The sequence below is a fragment of the Melozone crissalis genome, unplaced genomic scaffold, assembly GCF_028551555.1.
Source record: "Melozone crissalis strain CALT ecotype California unplaced genomic scaffold, PUWL_Pcris_2 ptg000034l_1, whole genome shotgun sequence".
NCBI lineage: Eukaryota > Metazoa > Chordata > Aves > Passeriformes > Passerellidae > Melozone > Melozone crissalis.
The window spans coordinates 20,382,221-20,408,133 of NW_026535812.1; the positions used below are offsets into that span (position 1 = coordinate 20,382,221).

Genomic DNA, 25,913 nt, shown 5'->3' on the forward strand with positions numbered 1-25,913 from the left:
AAAGCACCCAAAATGATCAGGGAAATACAGTCAAGCAGGTAAAATGATGCCAAGCTGAAGAGCAGCAGATAGCTGTAGGCAATGAGCATGCAGCCATCAAGTAAATGAGAGAGATAGGTTTCTCTATTGATTTTTTCTAAGAACAGAGAGTTTAGGCTGATGTTTTGAAATGTATGGGTAGAGACAGGGCTGTGGAAAGTCAAGCAGACTTCCCTGGGAATGACTTATTGTAAACCAGATTATTTTAAACTCCTGCTAGTGCCGCCTAGCATTATCACCCCAAGTACTTCAGCTGCAGTAACATCTGTAAAACATCCATTCTGGGAGAAAAAAGGGCCTAACTGATAAGGAGCCACACACATAGCTGACACTGAGTCAGCCAAAGAGCTTTAAATCACAGCTCTTGCACTTCTGGAAAACCAGAAAAATCTCATCCACCCTCAATTTGTCTTCATGAGGCTCTCCCTCTCAGCCAGTGGCCATCAGAGATGGCTACAATCTGCTCCAGCAGCCTGTGCTGACAGCCACAGGTGGGGATCTCACCTCTCCTGCCTGGTGCTGCACGGACACAGCTCAGGGCTGGGACACAGACACCAACTGTGAAAGGTTTGCACGAGTCCAAGAGAGTGGCAATGATAAATGACATCAATAAATGACATCAGCTTCAACAGCACCCAAGTGAGGGACAACACCAACCTGGCTGACTTCAATTGTGTAAACTGGGTAGCTGAACTTGCTATTGCTGGGACAGTCAGGTGCAAAGGTACAGGAATGCTTTTAATCCCAATGAGGTGCTGGAGAATCTCCATCGTCAACCCCTGAAACTTGCTGTAACACACACCAGATTTTACAGACAGGCTACAAGGAGCACAGTGCTAAGAGCTTGCAGCAGAAAACACAAATATGTTCTGGATAAAAATGCTTGTTTACATACAAAACACTTCTATACAAGTGATTGTACATTTTTACTTGCATATACATACAAAGCATTTCTACAGGAATGCTTAAAAGTACTGTTTGCATCACTCACACACCAGATATAACATCTAGTCTGCACCCTACCTCAAAAGATTAATTGGACTTCCATAGGATACAAGGCCTAGCAAGATATTAATATATTTGATTAAAGTTAAAATGGATCTTGACTTTAAATGTATGGAAGGCACAAACCCCACACAGCTGCAAGGTGCAGCTAATGAGAATATTCTAAGCAGTCCCTTATTTATGAATTTGTTTAAAATATCACATCTGTGAACAGGCAGGCCTGACCAGCCCTGGGGACCTGGGTTTCAGTGTTGGAACCCCCATCTCCCATCATCTATGACCACAAGGTCTCCTGTTAAACATCAGACCATCAGCAGAGGCAGAAAAATAAATCTCTCCAGCCCCAACCCTTTCTTTCAGATAAACCCAAAGTTTGTTTCCAAGAGTTCTGGTGTGTGCAAGGGGAGAGAACACCTCTTCCCCATCTTCCTGAAGAACAGGCCATGAGCCATATGAACATGTTGGGGATGACACAACTTGCCATCCACCCTATCCTGGATGTAAGAAATGCTCTGTGAGGTGCTGAGTAACATCCCATGGAATTTAGCAGAGCTAATTGCACAGACACCCACCACATTACATCCTTCAGAAATGTAAATAAATGCAGTATTAACAAGTATCAAGGTATACACAACCTTTTGTGAGCAAATCCAGGAGACTGCAAAAACAGTGACTCAAATATTTACACAAAATTTAACTTCAAGCATGTGAGAAAGTCCAATGGGTAATAAAATGTGTGTTCAAGGAATTGGCTGAACCAGACCCCAGAGGCACAAAATTAAGCCTAATGAACAAATATTTTACATGTCAAGCAGATTTACCTTCATCTTTTCTACATTTACAGTTTGCATTGAGTTGGAGAAGGAAACAGCTTACTAAGACATTCCAACTTTGAACTGGAAAGTTTGTTCAACATAAAATCTTTTGAAGAATGAATAAACCCATGAGCCACATTAAAAAAGTACAACTTCTCATTTAAGTAACTGAAAAAGGACCATTGTCTTAATGTTTTCCAAAATGAACATAAACTGTTCTTTTATACAAGTCAGAGACAGACAAGACATGAAAGCCATGAGAAAAATCATTAAACAAAACTCCAAAGTGAACAGCTGGGAGAAAATTTATCCTGCTGGCCCTGCAGCCTAGGAAATAATTTTCTCTCCCCTGAAGTGGTAGAGATAAATGATCTAACTGAAGTTGAGGGAAAAAAAAGTCAGTTTAAATCAACGTTTCCTGTTACTCAAAATAAAGAAAAAGGAAGAACAATAGAAGATATCTCATGTTCAGTTGAAGGAACACCAGCTGAGCCACACTTCATTTGATGATCATCCCCTGCTGTGTTTAGGCTGAACTAAACCAATGTTTATGTGGCACAACAGAGCTAAAATTACTTGTCTTTTTAGATGCTCACTGGTTCCAGACCAATACTTGCCTCCTGACTCCTGCATCTTCACAATGATGGATGGCAAAGATTAAAGCAAAGGTATTGTACTTCTATGAGTATGTGTTACAGAAAAGTGGTGCTTTATAGTGAAGGGAGTGAATGAAATGCAGGGGTAGCACCTGAAGACTTCAAAAAGTCTTTACATTTGAGATATGATATCACAATCTGCTGAAGGATATGTGAAGTTTGGTTGTGATTTCATAGAAATGACTTCTCTATTTAACAGATCAACTTGAGAGTTTCATAAACCTATAAACAGAAATATTTTTCAGAGGTCTTAGGACAACTACACTAACCTGTACTGCTTAATTGACAAAGTAACATTAGAAGAAATCTAAAAACTTTGTGGCTTTCTTTAGCACCAAAATTGTGTTTTATTCAGCATTCTATAATGGCCCTATTTAACTAGTAAAATCACTGGCTACTATTCAAGTATTGAAAATATGTATCAGGGATTAGATGATGCTTTTTTCCCCCCCTGTAATAATGGAGAACAATATTCCTCTAATGAAAATTACCTTTCAGACTGTTCTGAACTTCTAACGCGATGTCGAGGGCATTAAACGGCAAAACTGGAGCAGTGGCAATTTGCAAAGTCACTTGTCCTGTTAGCTGAAAAATACAAAAAGACCCAAAACCCAGTCAAATTATTTCCAGCAGATTTAATAGCCAGCACTTCTTCTGGAATAGCACTTTTTTTTTCATTACATTGGATTTTCAGGGAAATAAGTACAAATTTATGAAAAGGAATATGACCAGGACCATTGCCTTTCTGTACATCACTACAAAACGTTCAGAGAATACAATTTATGACCACACACAACAATTCTGTGCAGTGTGTCTTCTCTGGGCTCAGAATGTTGCAGGATTCTCTGGAGGACATTTTTGCTTTGTTTTCAAATAAATTATCTCAATATTCTAAACATGGGAATGAAGTTTAAAGTTTTACTTAGTTCTCTGGTCTCAGCTATTGGATTTTGAGAGTTTTCACAACCGAAATAAAGAATCACAGACATTAATGATGAGAGGATCAAGCCTAGGGCTAAATGCAAGCTGGCCTGAGAAGCCACTGCCTTTAGAAGTGTTATGTGACAACTCGATGCATGCAGATGTGCAACTCCCAGGCTGGGTACAACACTGCTTTCTCTCAGGGAAAGAAATTCCCCAAAGAGAGCCCTCAGCCCACTCCAGACTAGATGTCAGCACCTGTCACAAAAACTCAATGGCATGAATGCTTCTTTTTCAACAGTTCCCAGATAAGGCAGGGGCTGAGAGGCCTGAGAGCTTTTTTCTGTTTACAGAAGGTCATTCCCCAGCTCGAGGCTTAGACATGCTACAGGGGCTGTGTATAGAAATACATCTTTCTGCTGAACTACACCTAGCTGTGATTAAACAGAGGATTTCAGTCTCCAGGCTGCCAAGTCCATCACTGTTCCTGGGAGCTATAAAAACACACTGACAAAAACATGCAAGAAACTTTCATTCATCTTCTTCATATATTGATATTGCAAAAAGGGAAAAAATACCTGTAAGGCTGTGCTCTAAAAATGGAATGATGGCTGCAGGTGATGGTGACCATGTTGATAAAAATGTGGACTGAATAGAATCATATTGTACAATTCCTCCCAAGGTGTTGGGGGAGCAAGAATAATATCTATCCTTCAAAAGCAATATGATAGTTTCTGTGCCAAAAGTAGCATTTTAATTTTACAATAGAAAGTAGCAGAAAGAGACAACAAGCCTCAGTAATATTAAAAACAATGGTACAGCAATTGAAAAGGAAAACCATCTCCCAGGAAAGCAGATGAAAGCAGGGTAATATCAGAAATACAAGTTTCCTGGAGAAAGATTAATAGAACCTCACAACATTTCTCAGAAAGGACAGAAGAAATGACCTGGCCACAGACTGGTTTGGGTGCAGAGACTGAGGGAATATGGTGTGTATCAGACTGCAGGCTACATCTGAGCATAGATGAGAAGCTATGGAGATTTACTTCCAGAGAAAACAATATCACAGAAGGCACAAAGCAAAAAACCCTGCCTTATCTATAGAGAAAATATAGGGAGGAATAATGTTATGGCAGGCCATTATCAGGAAAAACAAAGAACTAAGAGTGAACTTAATGATAAGAAATACTATGTCTGAACAGCTGTGTTAAAGTATTACACAGTAACTTATGAAGAATTTCCCAATTCCTCAGACCATCAGTGCTCAAAGGTCATTACCTTATCTATTAGTAATTATACACAAAAATTGTATGGAAAGGACTAAAAAACAGTGGTCTCAGAGGTATCAGAGAGGTATTATGAAAAGACAAAAAATGAAAATGTTAGGGCAGACTAAAACCTGTACAAGACTGCACCTAAACCAGGTCCATATAATCCAGCCAGAAGCAACTGTAAAAAATCTGGTTCTAAATATCCAAATGACACAAAAAATCCTTCCATGTCCTGCATGGAACTCTTGCAAGAGATACTGGCCAGAACATGAGCACCCTGTGAGCTGCTACAGATAAGCAACTGTGACACTGAAATAACATCCTAATAAAAACCAGGTATCCTACCTGGACCCACTGAACCCCAGGACAGCACTATAGAACATTTAAATTCTTTCTTGACAGCTCATTTCTGCTAAAACTTTCACTAAATGATAATAAAAATACATCTCCATAGGTATTTTAGGAAGTGACATCAGCAGTTGTAATGTTGTTGCTGATACTTTACAATCTGCTACCACAATTTTTAAGAGCACAAAAGCAAGGGAAAAATGCTTCTTTTGTGAAGCAGGAAAGTGGCATTTAAAGAGGACAATACTCTAGTAAGCAACTTTCCTTTATATCATTATCTCCTGCAGAATCTGCCTTCATTTTAATGAATTCTTACCTTATTTCTGTTTCTTCCAAGGAATTTTAGTTTGCTTTCCACTACAGCAGACCAAATCTGTTTTCTTTTTCCTACTTAAATAAAGTGATACCATCCAAATCTTATGACTGACTGAAGCACTTTTAGGAATTTTACAGTCTCTGTGTAGCACTGCAGACATCTGTGTGTTAGCAAACAGGTAGCAGTGGTGTTTATTAAATCACGTACTTCGTGGGCTAATCTGGAAGGAATCAATCATGTAAAGGAAAGCTCAGAGCATTGATTTGAACAGAGTAAGTAATAATGCTGCAGGAGCATATATCAAACCCACATAAAGCAGCAAGACAGAAAAGGCTACTGATTTCTTATTTATAGTCTTATTTTTGGATATACCATTCCCCCGAGCGCAGCACTGAATATACATGGAAAATAAAGACAAGCTTTGGCCCCCTTTTCCCAGGTGAAAAATGCATCAGACTGACTACTGAATTATTAAATGCAAGAATAATTTAGCTAAGAGTAAAGACAACAATTTTCTCATGAAGTGAAAAGCTAAAGCAGCGTGATTGATTCTATTCCCATACTGAAGTGGTCAAAACACTAATGACAACTTCTCAAACAGCATTTATACGTAATACACGTACAATACACAATAACTGATGTAACATTTATACAATTATCAAGTCTAAGAAAAGATCTTAAGAGTTCAAATGCTAATTCATCCCATAATGATTTTCTTTCTATTTTAAAAAGGAAAAATAATGACTAACAATGCACTCAGCTGTGGGAAAGGTGCTTTTCACTAAATGAAAATTTTTTTGATGAACTTCCAATTACTTAAAAAATAAGTATTAATATAAAATGTAACAGTAATTGTAGAGTTTTACTTATTTGTTCTCTATGAGGTGGGGAGGCACTGGCACAGGTTGCCCAGAGAAGCTGTGGATGCTTCTGGATCCCTGGAAATGTCCAAAGCCAGGCTGGACAGGGCTTGGAGCCACCTGGGACAGTGGAAGGTGTCCCTGCCCATGGCAAAGCTCAAAGATGAGTTTTAAGATCCCTTCCAACTCAAACCATTCTGTAATTGAATGCATACTGCAAAACAAATGTGAATATTTAAAATAGCTTTATAGCAAAGTAACATTATTTCAAGGTCTTTTACATAAAAGCATAAACATCTTTGTAGGAAGGAAATAATTGCTGTCCCTGCTTTTACTTCTCTGACACTGTGTAGGACCCAAAAGATAAAAGGAAAAATCACAAACTTAAAAAAAATGCTGGCATTAAAGATGATTCAGTATCATGTGTCATTTCCACATGACATTGTAGGTTTTTTCCTCTTCCAGAGTTTTACAAACTATTCCTTCAGGAACTAAGCATTCTTGCAATGCTACCTATCTATGAACCTAATTTGACTATAAAATCCAATTTTCAGGAACATCAGATGGATCCACAACACTTTCTAAAAGACTGTGACATAAAAAAAATACCTGGATTAAATGCACACAATATGTTCCTCTATATAAATTATAAACACACATTACCAGTTTAGCTCTTTTACAATGCAAATACGGAAATGAAATAAAGTGGAGTTTGGGGGGATTCATCACAGGTTGGGGTTTTTTCTATGTCACAGCTGTTTTCTCAGGGAGTTAAACTCAGTGTTCAAAACACAACTTTCTTCCTCAAACATCCAAGCTGCCTACTAGCAGCATAAAGGATGTCTGCTGGCACACAAATTTAATTTTTTTAAAAAATATGAATACTTTAAGCCCAGGCTAGATAAATGTGAAAGGCTCCACAGAGTCTCTGTTACACAATTCAGTTTTGCTTTGGGGGCCTGCTGCTCCTGAGCCTGCCTTGCAGGGACATGCCTCGAGTGCTGGCTGGCTTTCCTGACAAGGCAGGCACAGCCACCCATGCTCCATTCTGCCACAGAGGAATAAAATTAAAGCATATTTAGTGGATATGAAGATATGAAAATATTATGCGTGAGAGAGATCAATCTGCTAGAATAAACAGCAGCGTGCAGGAGTTTCTTTGACACAGAAGTTTACACACCGATCTTGGGGATTTTTTTGTTTTTTTGTTTAGTGGAATTTGAAACTGTGCCATACCAACCTCAGTGGGTGGAAGTGCTGAGCCTTTAGGACATTTTTAGCTACATTAGGAGTGTTAAAATCTAAACAGACATCTCAGATCTCTTCATATGCCAGGTTACAAACAACATAACTTAAAGAATCAGGTAAACTGCCGTGTTTATCCTTCTGTAAACAATGTCTTCAGCAGTGTTGCACTCCAGTTTTACCTGCTGGAAAGAATTAGGCTCAGATACTTGAAACCTGAGTTGTGCAGCACCAACTCCTCTGCATTTCAAGCCCTTTGCCTCTGCAACACACTTTTTAAATTTTATTCTATGCCTGTTAACAATACTTTACTGACATCTGTGCACTTCCAGAGGAAAGCAGTACACATATGGCAGCTTATCCACCCAAACCACGACAAACCATGTGAGAGGAGAGGCAATGTGACATGGTAGCGTGGTAAACCTGTGCAGATTCTCAGCTACAGACTCAACATTACCCATCCCTAAGCCTGCCTGCTACAGAACCAAACAATCCTTGGGAATGAGCAGCACTGAGCCCCACCTTCCTCTGATATCAGCACCATTTTTTTAAAGTCACATTTGCCCTCACACCTGGCACCTCTCCCTTCATACATCACCCCTGGGATTCATGGGTGGGGAAGGAACATGGCAGAATTCTGTGCTGTTAGAGGGATCAGTGACACTGTGTTGAAAATAACAAATTTTTTCCTCTTGTTCCTTCCTTAAGGTGAGTGGAAAGGTTTAACTGTGGTGACTGGCTGTTGCACTGTTTAATCTCAGGTGTTTGTCTTTTGCATCAAGGGTCTCTCTTCCCACACACACTGATGAGCAGAGTGACCTGCAGAGATCTTCTGACATTAAACCAATTATAAACAACAGCTTCAGCCTCCACACCCATGTAAATAAGGAATGAATATCTGCATATATTAAGATCCCCTCTCAGAAACACAGTATTAGTAATCTCAAATGTTAAACCAATCAGCCTTCCCCACCTTCTCCACCCAGCAAAACTGAAGAAATGTTTTTATTAATACAGGCAAATTTCACGAATATGCTGCTTCTGGTTCCCCCTATCCACTCAACTTCCTTAATTAAACATGAGAAAGTGAGTCTATTTAAATGAAATCTCTGATTCCCTGGCAATAACAATTTCAGCACCTAGTGTTACCAGATGAATGGCAGCAGTCGTGAGACTCATGATAAATTAATGAGCATTTTTAATAGTGGGATCTCAATTTACTGTGGAAAAATTTCCTGCAGAATCAGTCTACACAGCAGGGGTTTTTTTATATTCATCACCTTTCAAAAAAATTAACTGATTCACACAAGAAAAATCAGAGGCAGGAACACGAGAAAACAACCAATTCTTTGAGCCTCTATGTCTCTGAAAACCACATTCCCATGGTTAGGCAGAGAAACAGAAATCTGCCCATAAACAGAAATCTGCCCATGTTCATTTTGCATTAAAGTTGTCAAACTTCAACAATTCAGATTTTTTAAATATTCAGTAATACCATGTGTTTGTTGTTTGTTTTGGGCTTTTTTTTTTCCTTACTTAAATCTACGTTGGCACCAGGGCATGTATTCACACCTCAGATCAAATGGTATTTTGGGGTATCACACACTGAATGGCACATGCTGTATTTTAGGACGGTAGAGGGCTCTCTGAGAAAGGACTATGGAGAGTCTGTGCTACAGTGGGTGAACCAGAGCACAGCAATTCATCAGAAATACCTATTTCTGAACAAGGCAAGCGTGGGTTCTTGCAAATATTAAACATTTCATTTCAACACCCCCCCCCCCCACCTCCAAACATTTTAATATTGTTTTATTTACTCTTAGCACAGAAACTATTGATTAGGTAATAAAAGTGATTGCAAATAAAACATGGACTTTCCCTCTCTTCAGGTGCACAGCCAGCAGCATTTGACTGTTTGTATTAGGGTGGCACACAGCACTAGGAATCCCCAAAATATTTAGATAATCCAGGACTGTGGTAGCTTGGGCTGGCTCTGGAATACAGATCTCTATTTACATGATCCTACACTATGTTTTCTGCATGATTCATGATGAGGTTCTGAGGCACTGATAAATTAAGGCCAAAAGTATCCTCTTAAGTGAATAATTTGCTTAAAATCCAATCAGTTGGCCCATTTAGTAATATACAGCACTTAAAACAATTAAATTACATTTTGTATGGATTTCATTTACAGCTGGGAGTGATCATTGATCCCACTACTTTCAGTTTCTTGCACAAAAAAGAAACTCTTACTTATCTCTGCTTTGGTTTTTGTGTACTTATAGAAATTACTGCTTTTCAGAATATATGTAAAAGTATATGGAGATACATATTTTTTGTGTATCTAAATGCTTTTATGTGAATTTTCTAGTATCATGGTGTGATTGATGGGGTTGTCCCAGGAGTTGGATTTTGACGATCCTTGTAGATCACTTCCAACTCAGGATTTTATACAATTCTATTAAAAAATTATTTTAAATTGCATTAATTTACAGTGAGGAATAATTTTCCATTCCCTGGGTTGTAATTCCTTGATATTATCCAGAGTTTCTTTCCATTCCTGCTTCTATCCACATCCTGCTGCTCCTCACACAGTCAGAGCCTGGCCCATTTTGGCAGTTCTCAGGCTCTTGTTTCTGCAGGGGCAGAGAAGAGGGATGCTGAACTCCCTTCCAAGATGATGCCTTTATTGAGTTAGGCTTGGCACTGTGCACACGAACCTGAGCTCAACCCAGTTTGGAGCTGAGGCAGAGCCACTTTCTGTCTGCACAGGGCTGCTGCTTACACAGCAAGCCAAGGCGTCAACTGCGGAGCACATAAACGTAAGCAGCAATAATCTCAAAATGATGATTTTCTAATCTATTTAATATTTATGCACGTCAAATTCTCATGGTATCTGCATGCAAAGACAGTGTTGAATTAACTTCTAAAGGACCACTAGATTAAAATCTTAGGAAAAAGAATTAGACTTTTCTCCAGTGTGCACGGTTATGAGCATGCAAAAGGATGTGGCAGAATGGTCTTCTGCACTTCTTGAGCTCTGGCTGAGGAGGCCACACCATGACAATACAAATATTTAAATCTTCACAAACCCTCATGCTGGATTTCTTAGAGTATTTAAAAATTTGCTCTATTTTGCTCTAATTCTTTAAAAAAGAATTTGTTAATTCTTTTTTAGCTCCAGTGTTAAAGCCAGGTTGCTCTGGTGGTCTCTGAGGGAGACAAATATTGAAAAGTTTTCTTTAAAGCAGAATGATTTGCACATAGCATTTCTAAAAACCCAAGTACCATCACTGCACTGGAAATGACCTCTTAGATTCTTTCATTTTCTGCCCCTCTTCAGGTGTGGAAGAGGAGAAGGAAGCAGTGCTGGATCCTTTTGAAAAAAGGATTTTTAGCTGCCTGAAGCTGGCTACACACAGTCCTGAGGAAACAGATTTACCTATTGTTCTGGTACAAAAAGAAATATATAATGAAATATGAAGCAAAATTTATCTCCATAGATCAGAGTGAAAGATCTCCAATGACAACAATCATGTACAGAAATTGCATCTTGGACAGATGTTAATTACCTTAAACCAAAATTTTCTTTATTTGCATGTGTAATAAAGCCATTTGCAGGGTAAAACACGCAGTTAGCTATCAGTGCACATGCTTAAGCACAAAAAAATGCATTTTTTCTTTGTTATAAAGGGAAGTTTCAAGTAATAGTCCCCTCAGAATAACAGACAAGAGGCGTCAGTGCCGATTGCTGTGGACTGGTATGAAACACAAACCAGGCTGTGATTAAGAGCCTGGACACCACAATCTCCCATTCTACTGGACAGCCTTCCCTGTGTTTGCTACCAGATAATGAGCATCATTCCCTTCCCCTGCCTCGTGTGTGTGTTTAGGGCACCAATCAGGATGTCAGCACAAGCAGCCCTCCTTCCTCACAGGATAATCAAAGCCCAGGATGATGGGACTCCAGAAGATAATTGATAATTTTGTTAACAGTTGCCAGACAGTTGGCTGGGCCCTGCTGGTCTCGGAGCCTTCCCAGGCAGACAGAAATGACTCAGAGAGAAAAGAAGCAGCAGTGCAAGTCTGCATTTAATCACCCAGGTTCACAAGCACTCCACAGAAACAGATCAGCCCAGAAAACAGTGTGTTGCCTCAGAGCCCTGATTATCAGAGATAATCTCCTGACATGCTTCAAGACACATGCATGAACCAAGAGTCTTCCCAGGCTGAAACAACCCCAAGATCACACACCCAAGGACATCCAAGGACTTCCCAAGCTTCTATTTGATCTGTAAAGCCACTTCTTCTGCTCAATCTACAGTCTGAAACTTGTGGCATTGTTAAAAACTAGATAATAGTCATCAGAGGAGGGTGATAATACAGAAATCTGCAATAGGAAGCTTCAGCCACAGCCTTCAGATTAGACCTTGATATCATCTTTTTAATCACTCTTCTTTTACAGAAATGGATTTGATTTAATTGAACTCCAAAAAAAAAAGTCTCTAATCATACTTCATCAGCATGCAATTATTATTCAAGGGAAACCATATGTACTATTAAGCACTCTAAATTAAAATAATGCATATAATCTGCTTCAGCACCGAACAGTCATTCTCCTTGATGTTCATTATTATTTTTCTTCCATTATTGTGACAATACATTTTTCCTACTTTTTTTCATCTATCTCAATTTCATTTATACAATTTTTCAACATTAATGATCACAGTATCAGGACTGAGATGCATTAATATACCACCATCCTTAAATTTTGCATTGCATGACCTTCAAAATGAATCAGACCTGACTGTGGAGATTGTGAGATGAGGATGAGGAAATGCTCTTAGAGGAGCCTCTGGTTAGCCCAAATTTTATTTGCAATTATGTCTTCTAAGTGGCCATCCTGAAAGAAGAATATATGCTAGGCAGCAGCCAGTCCTTAGACAGAATTTAGGGAGAACCAGGGACAATGAAAGAAAGAAAGAAACTGAATTTAGGAGTTGAAACAACTAAAGAAAATCATCCACGATGGGTTGAGGAAACAGTTCCTTGAGGAACTTGTCAAACTTGGACAGTCAAGTCAGCATACTCAACAGAACAAGCATTACGGAAAGATTAATGACATTACATATTAAAGTCTCCCTATCCTCTCAAACTCAGAAAAGCTGAGATATTTAATAGTTATACAGAGAAAACACTGCTCTTTTCTCTCTTGCCATCTCTTGAAGCAAAGGTACAACGAATTTTTCCCCTTAGGTCACTCTAATCAGTCAGGATTGGAGCAGTGACAGTTCATTAAACACGACAGACTGGCCCTGAGGGAGAGACACCAGTGACCCACAGAGCTGAGCATCCCAGAGAGGCTGGAAATACATCCTGCTGCAGCACAGAGCTCACAGAAAAGACCCATCAACAGTAAAGGCACATTCCACCTCAGGGGAGAATTCACTGGGGCTACCCCAGACACCAATATCTGCTGCAGCTTTCACAAACAGCCTCCATTTCCTTCTTAGGCAATTACTTCAATTAGGGTTAGATTCTGCTCTTGGATTTACTTACAAAGATTCACCAAGCCAGAAATGTATTTAAGCTTCTTACAAGGATCAGAACTCAAAGGTGGAATTTCTTTGTGAATTTTTTCCCATCGTTTTTTTGTATCAGAACATTCAGTCGTCAATGTAACTAAAACAAGAAGTAATCAGTTGACTCACAGTAATAATTTGAAATTTGAACCTCAAAAGAAGATCTATAATTAAACAGTATAACTTCACAAACAAAGGTGGGGTAAGGTTGCTTGTTTTATTTTAAAAAGAAAACATTAATTAAAGATGAATGTGTTTGGGCTGAGCAACCTCCCCTCAGGCTTGGGGGAAATGCCAAGTCTGACAAACCCTTTGAGTCTTAGGAAATCCCAGGTCAGTCTGATGAACTTGCTGAAGTATTTTATAATTAGCTGGCATGTTCCTGAGACAGCCATTTCACCTGAAAAAGAAACTCCCTCATCTTTCTAACTTGTCCCTGAAAAACACTGATTGAAGACAAAATAAATAATCTTTCCCATTACAGAGTATTTATATAAACAGAGAAAGGAAACTCAGGTCATAGAATGGCCCTTGAAATTCATAAGGAACCCTAGCTGTAAAAATCAAAGTATCTGAAGGTAAAATTGAAATTTATTGGCACATCTGGGTCTATAATCATACACCTGTTACTAAAATCATTAAATTATGATGGCCATTTCATTCCACTGTATCCTTAGGTGGGTTCTGTGTTAAAGGGACAAAGGCAGCATGATCTGATAGAAACAGCAAATATTACACAGAGAAGAACATTTAAACAGAATATAATCTTACAATACTGCAGTAATACAATACTTAAAATACTTAATATACTGGTTTTCCAAATAGAAGGACAACAAGGGTGTACAAGGACAACAAGAGTGACGATGTGATCACTGTAGTGAAAGGTAAGATGAAAAGGAAGTATTTGAGGAGTCTGGAGAATGAAACAGATGGAGTCTGGAATAATCAAACTATTTAGAAAAAAATCAAGTTGGAATTTGCTGCAGACCATCAACAGGAGCCTGGGCAATGTCTGGAAGAGAAGATTAAAAGGACAGCTGAGGAACATCATTTTGATATTACACTGTAGATGTATTACAGGAGGAAAAAAGACATGCAAGGCAAATATGTCAAGATAAGAGACAATTACAATGCAGAGAAATGGTTTGATCATGAGGTCAGGGAAAAAAGGATGGAATTAGAAGAATCCTCTAGAATGAAAATGTATCAGAATGCTAAAATGTCCTTCAGCATATTGTAATCTGTGCATTCAACATAACTTCCCCCATATTATGTAGAATTCTAAATTTTACATAATTCCCCCCAAAGTGAAAAAGTGCTGTGGAATATGGCACTGACCCAGAGAGAACAAATAAATTAGTGGGAGCATCCAAAGTGATACAGGCATGCATAAGTGCACTTCCATTCACAGATCAGAGAAAAACTCATCTCAAAGCTCTTCCATATGTTAAAATTGAAGACTGATGCAATTACATATAATATTAATTTTCATACTTTAAAATAAATGAAGACTTTCTAGAATCTGAGCATTCCCCCTCTCCCAGCCAGTAGAAAGGCAATGTGTATGTACTCTGAATCTGAGCATTTAGAAAGGCATTTGATGTACTCTGAATAGCCTTAAACTCAATAAAAATAATCTTCAAAAGAATTTTGATATCAGAGGGAAATTTCTAGAAGATATTGCACTATGTCTACATCGTACGTCAAAAACACATTTTACGAGTTTTTCACTTGTATTTTCAGAAAAACTAAAAAGCCTTCCAGGAACTGTTCTCATCTTTTGGGTATAGGATAATGCTACAAGATTCTGAACCCTAATGAACAATATAATCATCCAAGTTTCATCCAATAATAATTATATGGGATGTTTTTGGAATGAGGAATTGGTCAGAATGCATATTTAACATTGTGTTTAAAGAAAAAAAATAGTTTTCACTTACAGACAAATTTTGGAAAATGGCAGATTTTAGAATTCAGTCGTTAGGCAAAATGAGTGAGTAACAAGTAACAAACTCCAAGTTTCCTAACACCACTTAAACTCCATTTTACTTTATCAATACTGACCTCAAAAGATATTTGAACCAGGGAAACTGGACAGGATGCTAAATCTGGCAGTTTTTAAGCACTGCCAGCTGGGTCCTGCTGAGGGTCACTGTCCCAAGGGAGTCTGGAGGCATCACTGTGTCTGCCCATTCCCAAATGTTTAAATTTTCCATTCCAAGAACAGCAGACTCCAGACACAATATTAGATTAGACCACTATATCATGCTGATTTGTTAATATTTATTTTACCTCCAGTCTTCCAGCAATTCTTTGCACAAAACCCTCGTGTCCCTGAGACAGAGGTTAAACTTGACTGAAGACAGAGTTAATTTTCTGCTTACTCTGCTTAAGTAACAAATGACATTTGCAAAAGAGGGGATGTGAAGGGGGGCACCAGTACCATCTTAGCTGAGGGGTTTATTTGTGTAGAATATTACATTAAAAGAGCCCAGTAGCTATTAGGGATTATTAATCTTCATTTACAATAATAGCCATATTTAACAAAAAAAAAAAAAAAAAAGAATAGGCTGTGCTGCAAGTCTTGCAAAAGCCTTTTTAATTGTCAGCCCTGCTAGTCTAAAAAAGCCTTCACCCTATTCATTCAGTTATCATTCTGTAGCTTATAATTAAAGTGCTAATGTATATCAGAATTCTTTGATCTCAAAATAAAGAATTCTTTTACCAAAGAAATTCAGAACACAGTAGTGACAGGAAATTCAAGTTTCCAAGGAAAAATTAAAAGAAAAAACCAAAAGTGATGTAATTAAGGGAAAACTATTTCAATTGAACAAGAGAAGGGAAAAACTTTGTGAGAAGTCATTTTGGATTGTGGAACAGTTCATCAAATAAAGCAGCACAAGACTTTTCTCTTTGTAGTTAAATACAACCTAGGAAGAAAGGAAGTGAGTATATTGTACCAGCACGAATGGACTAAATGACCTCAAAGTTCTTTAGCTTAATCTAATGAGCAGAGATAATTCATAAATCCTGAAATCTAACTTCAATTAGCATGAGTTATCATAATGGTTCACAGTATCTCATCCATGGTACTTTATTTTCATTCTGAATTCACATTTGAGGGGAGAGAAAGTCAGCAGCATGTCACAAAGTCTGTCTAGACGAATGCAAATAAAAACCCAAGTGTGGCCATCTGCACTACCTACAAGCATTATTCTCAACACTGAAGGTCAGCAGAACTCTTACCAGTCTTGTGTCTTACTGCTCAGTATGACTGAAACTTGACTTGGAAAAAAAAAAAAAACAACAGAAAATCTAGAATTAGTTTTATGTTTTAGTCCACTAAAAATAATCCTTTTGTATTGCTGGGGATGTTAACTGGAGAATGTTTCCCGCCCCAGGTACTAAATAAAGCTGGTAACTGAAAGGGAGGGAGTCAGCAAGATCCCACACTGCTTATCTGCCAGTGCCACCAGTCCCTCTGAAAATGGATGCTGAGCTTTGAAATAACCTTTCAGAAGCAATTATTGGTTCCAAGATGTGAGTGGACACCAGGCAACCTTGGCCCTAAGCTCTGGTATTGTCAACCCTTCCCTCACTATCTGCTTCTCAGGAAAAGTGATCTATTTAACACACAAGGGTTAAAAAAAAAAAAAAAAAAAGCCAAGCCTAATTAAATCCCACTGCTATCAACCTGCATTCAGTTTCCATGAGCTTTGGATTAGGCAGCTCAATACATTTTCTAAACATATTACTGTGGTTGTTTAGCAGTGTAAAGGATGTGGTTTGCATTTTTTCCTTCATTACTTTCTGTGAATTAAAGCCACTAAGACTAGCAAGAAAAGCAACACAACTCAGTGGACTAAACCAACCACACTGAAAGTGAGAAAGAGCTTCTTTCTTAACATTAAAAATCTTCCTATTAAAACCACATGGCTCAAGATCATCTCAAGTATTGCCTTACATGGACACTAAAAGCAAGATTCCCAGGCTGCCTTTTGAGATACTTTGAAAACTACAATTATTGGAGCAGACAGTAAATTTAAAGTTATTAGTTGCTCATTCTCAAAGTCACACTTCAATAATTTTATTACCTACCTAGTCATACAAGAATGGAAGCTTGAAAGTCCACTTCAACTAAGAAAATTATGATAAAAATAGTCCAAGAAATACAATTATGGATCAGAGGAGACTGCAGGATTTTACAACAGTATATATACTCACCAATGATTTGTTCTGTTTTTCAGAAAATACAGAAAAAACATACATCCAAAAATTAGAAGTCCATAGAACTTTACTAATGAGTTAATTAGCTTAAGTTCAAGTAGCTTTGAAATGTTCATGCAAAGAATGAGAAGAAATAAATGAGAAGAATAAACTATTTTTTTTTTTTGCTTCTAATTAAGAAAGATTTCAATTAATCAATAAGTACTCAAAATCATGTTGGAAAAACATTGGTTAGTTGCCCCCCAAAAAGGTTATATTACCTCACATGTTCAAAATAAAACTCAAAAGTTGGTAGAAATAACATAATTACAAGGATGTGTTTACTATAGTTTTTACAAAATTTTAGGGAACTGTCCAAGCTGAGCATAGAAATTTTTAAAAAGTACTCCCTTCAACTCTTACAACCTTTGGAAATTCACTGTTTTCTTTGCCTCCTCATGAAAATGACAAGTGTCAGCCTGTAAATCAAATGACTGTATTTCTTTCTGTTTACTTTCCAATTTTTCATGACTGCTTCCATATTTCTCCTGTGAGTGACACACAAGACCTGTGCTCTGATGGAGAAAAAGCTGAGCTCTGAAGTAGAGCTCTCCTCAGGTTAAGCCTCCAACAGAAATGCATGGGGTACCTGAAAAAGACTGTGGACAAACATACCTCAAATAAAAATTAAAAACAAAAAAAAAAAAAAAAAAAAAAAAAAAAAAAAAAGCAAAAGCAAACTTATACCTTAAACTGTTTACAGAGAAATTAAATTTACACCTGAAGCTGTTTACAGGGAAATTCAATTAAAAAATCTTTCACAGTGTTGGGCTATACTGGAAGAGGGTTCTCCATGTGTTATGTCCCTTTGAAGTTGCTGTTTAAAAATTAAGGTGAGACTATCTGAGGGTCTGGAACCCAACTTGCAAGCAACGTACTGAAGGCAAACGTGATCATGCAAGGCATTATATATTTCAATCCTCGGAAAGCAATTCACACACCTTTAACTGATTACACCTGACAATATGCAAAGTAGGAAGAAATAAAGGAGAATAAGAATATGGAAAATGCTCATCAGCAGCTTTTTGAGAGTTCTGCTTACAAGGCAGCCTTAGCCCAACTCCTGGCCTGACAGAGGAGATGCTCTGCTGTGTCACAGACATTCACAGCTGCTATGAGATGCTGCAGGCAAGCATATAAAAAGGCAGCAGTACAACCAGGTTGTAATACCTGAAGTGCTTTGTAGATTCCTCAAACATGAATCTGGAGATTCAGTTTCCAGCAATTTTAGTCAAATTCCTGTGTAATAATGAATTGCCTTTCCTGGTGTGTTTAGGATGTGTATCCAGCCAATGATCACTGCCAAGGTTTGTAGATTAATGCTGTACTGCAGTGAGGACTGTGACAGTGGTAATTTAGCCAATTATGTCCTTTCCTTATAAAAGCTCTAAAGCTTTAAGATGTTCCACTGAAATCCCCTTTTCTTAAATATGATAAAAGGCATGAAAATATAAATACCTTTCAATGAGATACTAGAAAGTCATGACAAGTAAAGGGTGTATTTTAAGACAAAGAAGTAGTTTTTGTTGTTCCTACAGTATTCCCACAAGACCAGCTCTACTTCTATGATCTACATCAGTGAAGCAATTCAAGCAGAAATGTACAAAACTTGAAGGTTTTTAATTAAATGAAACATATTTCAGCAGCATATGTCACAGCTTTTCTGAGTGATACACTAAGGATGTATTCATTCCTGATTCAATACAAGTTTTTTGTTTCATATATGCTCATAATTATCTTTAATTTAGATGTAAGCCCTAATAGTAACTAAGGCAAAGAAAGCACAAGCAGCAAATAGAATCATCCTGCTTCCAACAGTAACACAATGAACATGATAAAAGATGAAGAAAGAGATTACAAACCTTTAAAAAATGTTTCTTGACGACATCTAAAAAAAGACCAAAAACCAAAACCCACCTAGCTACATGCCCCCTAGGTTTATTTAATAATTTCCTACTGTGTAGCAAAATTATCCTCAGCCCAGGACTAGGCTAGTGGATAAAATAACTCTATAGAAGACAACTGAGAACCCAATACTGAAAAAATACAAAATTCTTGCTATCATTTCTGCTTCTTTTTCTCCCCTTCAAATGCTAGAACAGAATAAAAGAACACAGCTGAACTACAAGCAGGGGGAAAAAAGAAAAAATGGAATGTACTGATCAAACCCACACATTTCCTTTTTTTGTGCTCCTCACCATGACTCTTACTTCCTTGCTTTGGTTTCTGATCCAAATTAGAATATACTGGGAAACAACTTTATGCAATGTAAGATTTTCTAAGGGTTTGCTATTTCCAAAAACTTTGTATGAATTTGCAAGTATTGATCTCTGTTCCTAAAAGTCCATCAGAAAAACCTACCCATCAATTTACTGTGCCTAGAAAATCTGCAGAAGAGGAGCTTTTCAAAGAAATATAGTAAAATTCTTAGTGGGGTAAAGAACAGTCATGCCAGCATGATTGTTTACATAACAAGGCAAAATGGGAAATTTTGAAAATTTCAATAATTTCAATTTTTTAAGTGAATCACAATTTTTTTTTTTTCAGTGAAGGATGTTTTGAAGTAAGTGAAATTCCTAATATTATTTTTTTACAAAACTTTGATACTTTAGTAAAATCTACTTTGCATTTGGACTATTTAGCTTTTCTCACATTTAACTAATTTTTAATGTGGGTTTCATTGATATAGTAGTGCTGTCTGGAACAGCAAATAACTTCCTAATTTAGGATAATGCTCATTTTAAAATGAAGTGATATACATGAAGCATTTAGCACACAGAGTTTCTGAGATAGGCTGGTTTAGATAACCACTTTAGCATATTTTATCTGGAAAAAAGAAATTGTTACTTAGAACACAATTAGAAATAGTTCCATATTGCCAAATAATTAGTTCTCCCCTCTCTTGTGAGATTTTACTCTGGACAGAGATTTTCTTCCTGCAAGAGGAAGGGAACACAATGGAAGTTTCCCAACTTCATGAAAAAGGAAAACAGAGATGAGACAGAGGAGTTTTGATTAACTTGTTTCCTGAACATTCAGCATTCAGTCCACTACATTATGCAAAATATCTATTGAGTTACAAGCAAGATTTTTTATCTTTGGGTTTTTTTTTGAAATCCATGATACAATGTAATTACAGTTTTGGCACTTCAGCATAAAAAGAAATGTTTCATTCTCTTTGCCTCATTAGGATCTCATATGAGATCCTGTCAGCTGCAAGTTTGTTCAGTTTATCTCAAGAAAAAAGCCAGAAAAAAGCTTAAAATTTCCCTTAGAAATGTCAATCAAAAGCAATGCACTGGCTGGAACTCCAAGTTCAGAAGAATATTGCTCATGTCAGTCGAGAATCTTTCTGTGGGCCCATTTTCTTCATCACTTTAAAAACAGATGATATTTATGTAAAGGCCCAACCTTGCCTTGCAATTACCCCAGAATCAAACTGTGCTGTAAGGAGGCGTTCAGGCAATGATTCCACCACGTATTTCTCATTATGTGCTCTTTTCCTAGCTGAGAAGTACTTTTTCTAGGATCACAGTTTCACAAAAGATAAATAGTACTCAAATTTGAGCTGACCAGGGAGACTGGATATTCAATCTTAAACCATATCTTGGCTATGTGAAAATTATTGATTCCAAAATTCTCGTGATTTAACTCAGCATATTCTGCAGGCTGTATTCATTTAAATTCAAATTTAATCCTTCCTTTCCAGTCATGTGGTGAAGACACACTCCTGTTACTCATGTTCTTTCATGCAGCTCTGCTTTTATTGTATTTGCAACAGTTGCTAAACAGCTCCTCATATCAGATCTTCCATTCCACCACACATACCTGTCTTAATGTGCCCATATAATTTTATAATCTTTTATTCATTATCATGTTGCCCTTTTTATATTACAATAGAGCTGTTAGGAATGGCTGCTGTTAATACTGGAGACTGCATGAATTATTAGTTTTTATGCCAGGATAAAAGTGTTGATTGAGGGCAGAGCACTGCTGTAGGATCAGAAGGAAGTTCCCATGAACCAGCTGCAGAGGAATGCAGAAATTGCAGGAATTTTGCAGCACTGTGCTTTCACCTCATGCCATGGCATGAGACCTCTGACATGGCATGGCACACTAACTGCATTTCAATTTGCTGCCACTTTAAGTAAAAGCTAGTAATGAAGCAGATCCACAAAATTTTTTTCTCACTAAGAGTCAAATCCTGTTGCTTTGTATAATCTTAGTGCTGATGTTTGAAACAGGTGAATTTCCAGAGTCAATTATTAAAAATGTGCTGGGTAACCAGATTATAAACCATGAGACTTCACAGAGCTGGTGCAAAACTCATTGTCAGACCTTTCCAGGCTTGTGAATAGAGTTAAGGTAAAAGCCTGGCAGAAGGCATCCACAGGGAGCAGAATAGAACTGTTTCAGAATGGAATTGTTTGGAATTGTTGGGAAGGACCTGCAAGGATCATTCTGTGACTGCCTGGCCACCCCAAGGCTGACCAGGTTGCAGAATGTTGTTGAGGGCACTGCACAGAAGCCTTTTAAACGCTGCCAGGCTTGGGGGAGCAAGCACCCCTCTAGGAAGCCTGTTCCAATGTCTGACCACCCTCCTGGTAAAGAAATGCTTTCTAATATCCAGTTTAACCTGCCCTGGCACAGCTCAGCACCATTCCCTCAGTCCTGTCACTGGAGCCTGCCCTTCAGCCTCCTTTTATCCCAGCAAGATAACTCCAAAGCTCTCAGCTGCTCCTGTGTTCCAGCCCTTCCACCAGCTTTGTCCTCCTGGTGACAGCCCTTGTCTTGAATGGGACAGCAAAAACCTTTAAATGTCTGTATAGTGCAATCTCTTTCTATAGCCAGATTATCAGGCAAAAAGGAATGATCTGGTGGTGCCATTCTAACCAAAACCATGCGCCCTTGAACAGACAGCTTTCTGTCAAAAAAAAATTACACTAATTTGTCTTTCATTTATTAATTCAATTTCCCCAATTAGATAAACTGTGATTATTTAACTACAGCTTGTGGAAAGCCACAGAGTTTGCAAAAATTGAAAAGCACACAGCAAAAAGACTGGAGTCTGAGTAACCTAACAGCAAACCACGCTGCAAGTCAAGCTTGGCTAGATTTGTGTTGGATTTAACTCTGAAAAGGAGTTTTCTTAAACACACAGCACAGGAACTAATTTTTCTTTAGCTACTGAGCAACACTAAAGCTGCATCATGAAACCAGTTTATTAGTGGTAAATAAAACCAGTGGTTCCCTAATAAAAGTGGGAGATGCAAATCTGCTTTCACAGAGCTCAGTTTTCAATAACTCACCATAAAGGTTGCCAGAACTAAAACAGAAAAGCATTTTTAGGAATTTCCCTAAAGCATATACTTCCCTAAATGCCAAGTAATGCATATCCCTTAGGTTTTCAGCAAATATTGTCCAAATGGATTTACTAATCTGAAAGTCTATTTACAAACCCCACAACAGATTTATACAAACCATAACATGTATGTAAATCTTACCAATAAAACTTAAATAAAGTTTTGATTAGTTTTTAATTTTTCATGTGCAACTTTGCCAGTACAAGCAATAGATTTATTTCTAAATCACAGTTTTGAGGCTCAGACATTAGCATCAGAATTTAAAATTACACACACAGCCCTTACACATTAACTCTTAATCATGTTCTATAAATTCCAATCAGAATTTCTACAGTAAGCTCAGGAAGTCCAGATGTAATAATGAGTTTCATAAAAGGCTTTGTAATCTGTTTCTCATGTTCTTCTTCCAAGTTCAAAATAAATCACACTCCATCCACAAAGCACCTCGGTTGCTGGGGGTTTTTTGTAAAAACAGCAATTTGTCATTATGTGGCATGTTTAGCCATGGTTCTTCTACAATTCTATTGGAATAACATCAATAACATATGCAGAAAGGACTATTTAAATTTAAGGCATGAATTTTAAGCAGATCTAGGAATCAACTTGCCATAGAACTGGCATGCAAAGAGCAAATCCTCCTCAGGCCACTTTTAACACCCTTTCAGTTCAAATTTCAAAGCCTAGCAGGAACTCTGCTGCCACTGGAACAACCCCTGTGCCAGCTCCCCATGCACTTCTCCCTCTCATCTTCCCACAGGCACCAAAGCTCCAGTGGCAAACCAGATCTGAGAGCTGAAAACAAAACAAAGCCTCGAGCAAAACCAGCAGCGAACCCAAACGGTTCCTTTGCAGTCAGATCAAACCTCACCCTGCTCACTCCAGACTGGCTCAGGGGAACTGGGGAACCACAGACCCAGCAACCTTCACCTGATGGAGACATCTGATAATCTTAATTATTACATTAGCTTCAAAGCCTTCTGAAAAATCCAATTCCAGCAGCAGGTGTTAAAACTTGGCATTCAGCTCAGGGTTTGATGGGACACAGGTGACAGCAAGGGAAGAGGCAGGGAATCAGAAGTGATGCAGCAACGACAGGTGGAAGAAAGTGGTTCTTGTTATTTTAGGAATTGTTTACTCTTCCTGAGAAACTTGTAAAAAGCAGGAAAAAAGGTGAACTGACAACCTAAATTTCAAAAATGTTCCTCCACGATAAGGTCAATAAATGATATTAAAAGCAAGATATGTAACAGTGAAGGTTGCTACATTTTAAGTACTTATATAAATTGTTTTACTTTAACACTATTTATATAATTTCTTATATTACAAACAGGCTTTCAATTAAAAACTCTTTTGCCAAATCCTCTCATGACAAAGCAGTACCCAAAAATGAAAGGGCATGAGCCCCAAGCTCTGCCCATACAAGGGAATGTTCTCCTTATTTGAAGTGAAAATAAAGACAAGAAAAAGAAACTTTTCCTCCATGTTGATTCAATCAATTTTGCTTTTTAATGACACTTAAAACTTCTGTAGCAGAGCACTTATTCCACTGAGTCTAATCAAGTTTTTCAGCTGCATAAATCTAAGTATTCAGCCTTTTGTCTGCAGAGTGCTCCTCTGCTTCCTTTTAAGCCTTGGGACTGAATTCCTGTCTCAAGCACAGCAGAGTGCTGGGGGATTACCAAGGATGCAGAATATGGTTTATAATTGAATTCCCAACAGGTCTGGCATTCACAGAGCCAACACTACACATTTTGTTCTGGAATATAAAGATTTGGATCTGCAGCTGCTGCCTCTCAGTTTGTACCTGAAAATCCAGGAGTGCACCTGCACTCACAGGCTCAAACACTTCATGAACAGCTAAAAGACTGATGAATAATTTTTATATGATTTATATGATTTATATGATGATATATAATTTTTATGTAGACCACTGGCTCCTGGGTAAAGCCAGAGTGAACTTCACTGAAGTACACAGAACCAGGACTATAATCAAATTATTGGGCTCATTTGTTTATGCCAGGTGCATTTATCTAACGGAGGGCACTAATCAGCAGCTTTAAAATTTTGAAATCTGAATGATAAGAAATTCTGGCACCTTGTCAGATGCCACAAAGTTATTACAAATAGATTCCTCAAAATGTTATCTCAAGTAAACACCTTAAAGAGGAAATGAAAAAAAAAATTAAAATTATGCTTTCTTCACCGTTGTTTTTTAAAGCTCTTATTTTAAAAAATAGCAACACACCCCTCATAATCATGATATGTTGCAAAAATAAGCTAATTGAGAAGGCAGTGAATTTTTTGTTGCCTTGAATGTTTTGCAAAGCTGTGATTAAAAGTCTGCCAGTTTGCCAGAGCCTACAACTGTCAGTACTCTCTAAATTAATGAAAAACAAACTTGTGTTACATTTAACATCTCTCATAAAAATATAGAAAATATCACTGAGTAGATAATCTTTAGTAATATCTTTTTCCAAGTATTTCAATTTCATGAAGTCTGTGTGTATACACAGCTCAAATAAGCCAGCAGAAGAATAACTGCTAATTAACTGCTTTGAATAAATTAAAAAAATTCAGTGAGGTGCAAATGTGTTGCCATTTATTTGGCCATTTGGGAATTAGAACTGTTTTGTCTCAAGAAAATAAATATTATCCATTCAGAGTTTGATTATTATAAAGAAGTTAGCACCTAAGTGTGGATGGATCACATCTGATGGTAGCAACATGGAGATTATTTTACTGTTTATCTGTGATAATTTAGAACAGATTAAGTAGAACTTTGGCCCTGTCTAAGATTATTATGCAATATCCATGTACACCTGTTACTGATATATCTCAGCAGTAAAATAAATGGGTTATTATTTCATCTAAGGAAAAGACAAGCACTCTCTGAGATTGAAGAATTATCACGTAACTAAGAAAAAACTACTATTTTTATGAATGGCTTCTCAAAGTGAGCACCATTCAGGACATACAGTTTTATTGATAATCTGATTTTGAAGAAATTTCTCTCTATTTCCACAGTCATATCACTTTGAGATGAGGAAAAGGCTGCAGTATACTAGAATATACTATTCCATTACCCCAGAGCAACTTCCATCTTTCTTCCCTTCTACCCTTCTGAAATGCTGTTTTTCATTTATTGGCTGCTGGATTCTTGTCATGAAACACTTTAGGTCAAAATGCAGTACTTTGTAATACTAGTTTAAATTTTGAGCTAAAATTA

The 25,913-nt window shown here is 37.6% G+C and overlaps 1 protein-coding gene across 1 annotated transcript in view; it reads right to left on the minus strand.

Annotated features, from left to right (window-relative positions):
- Positions 1-25,913, minus strand: part of NAALADL2 (N-acetylated alpha-linked acidic dipeptidase like 2) — a 395,523-nt gene that overhangs the window by 20,171 nt on the left and 349,439 nt on the right. The window contains exon 13 of the mRNA XM_054282897.1: positions 3,007-3,100. Within this exon, the coding sequence (XP_054138872.1) occupies positions 3,007-3,100 (94 nt within the window). The remainder of the gene's footprint in view (positions 1-3,006; positions 3,101-25,913) is intronic.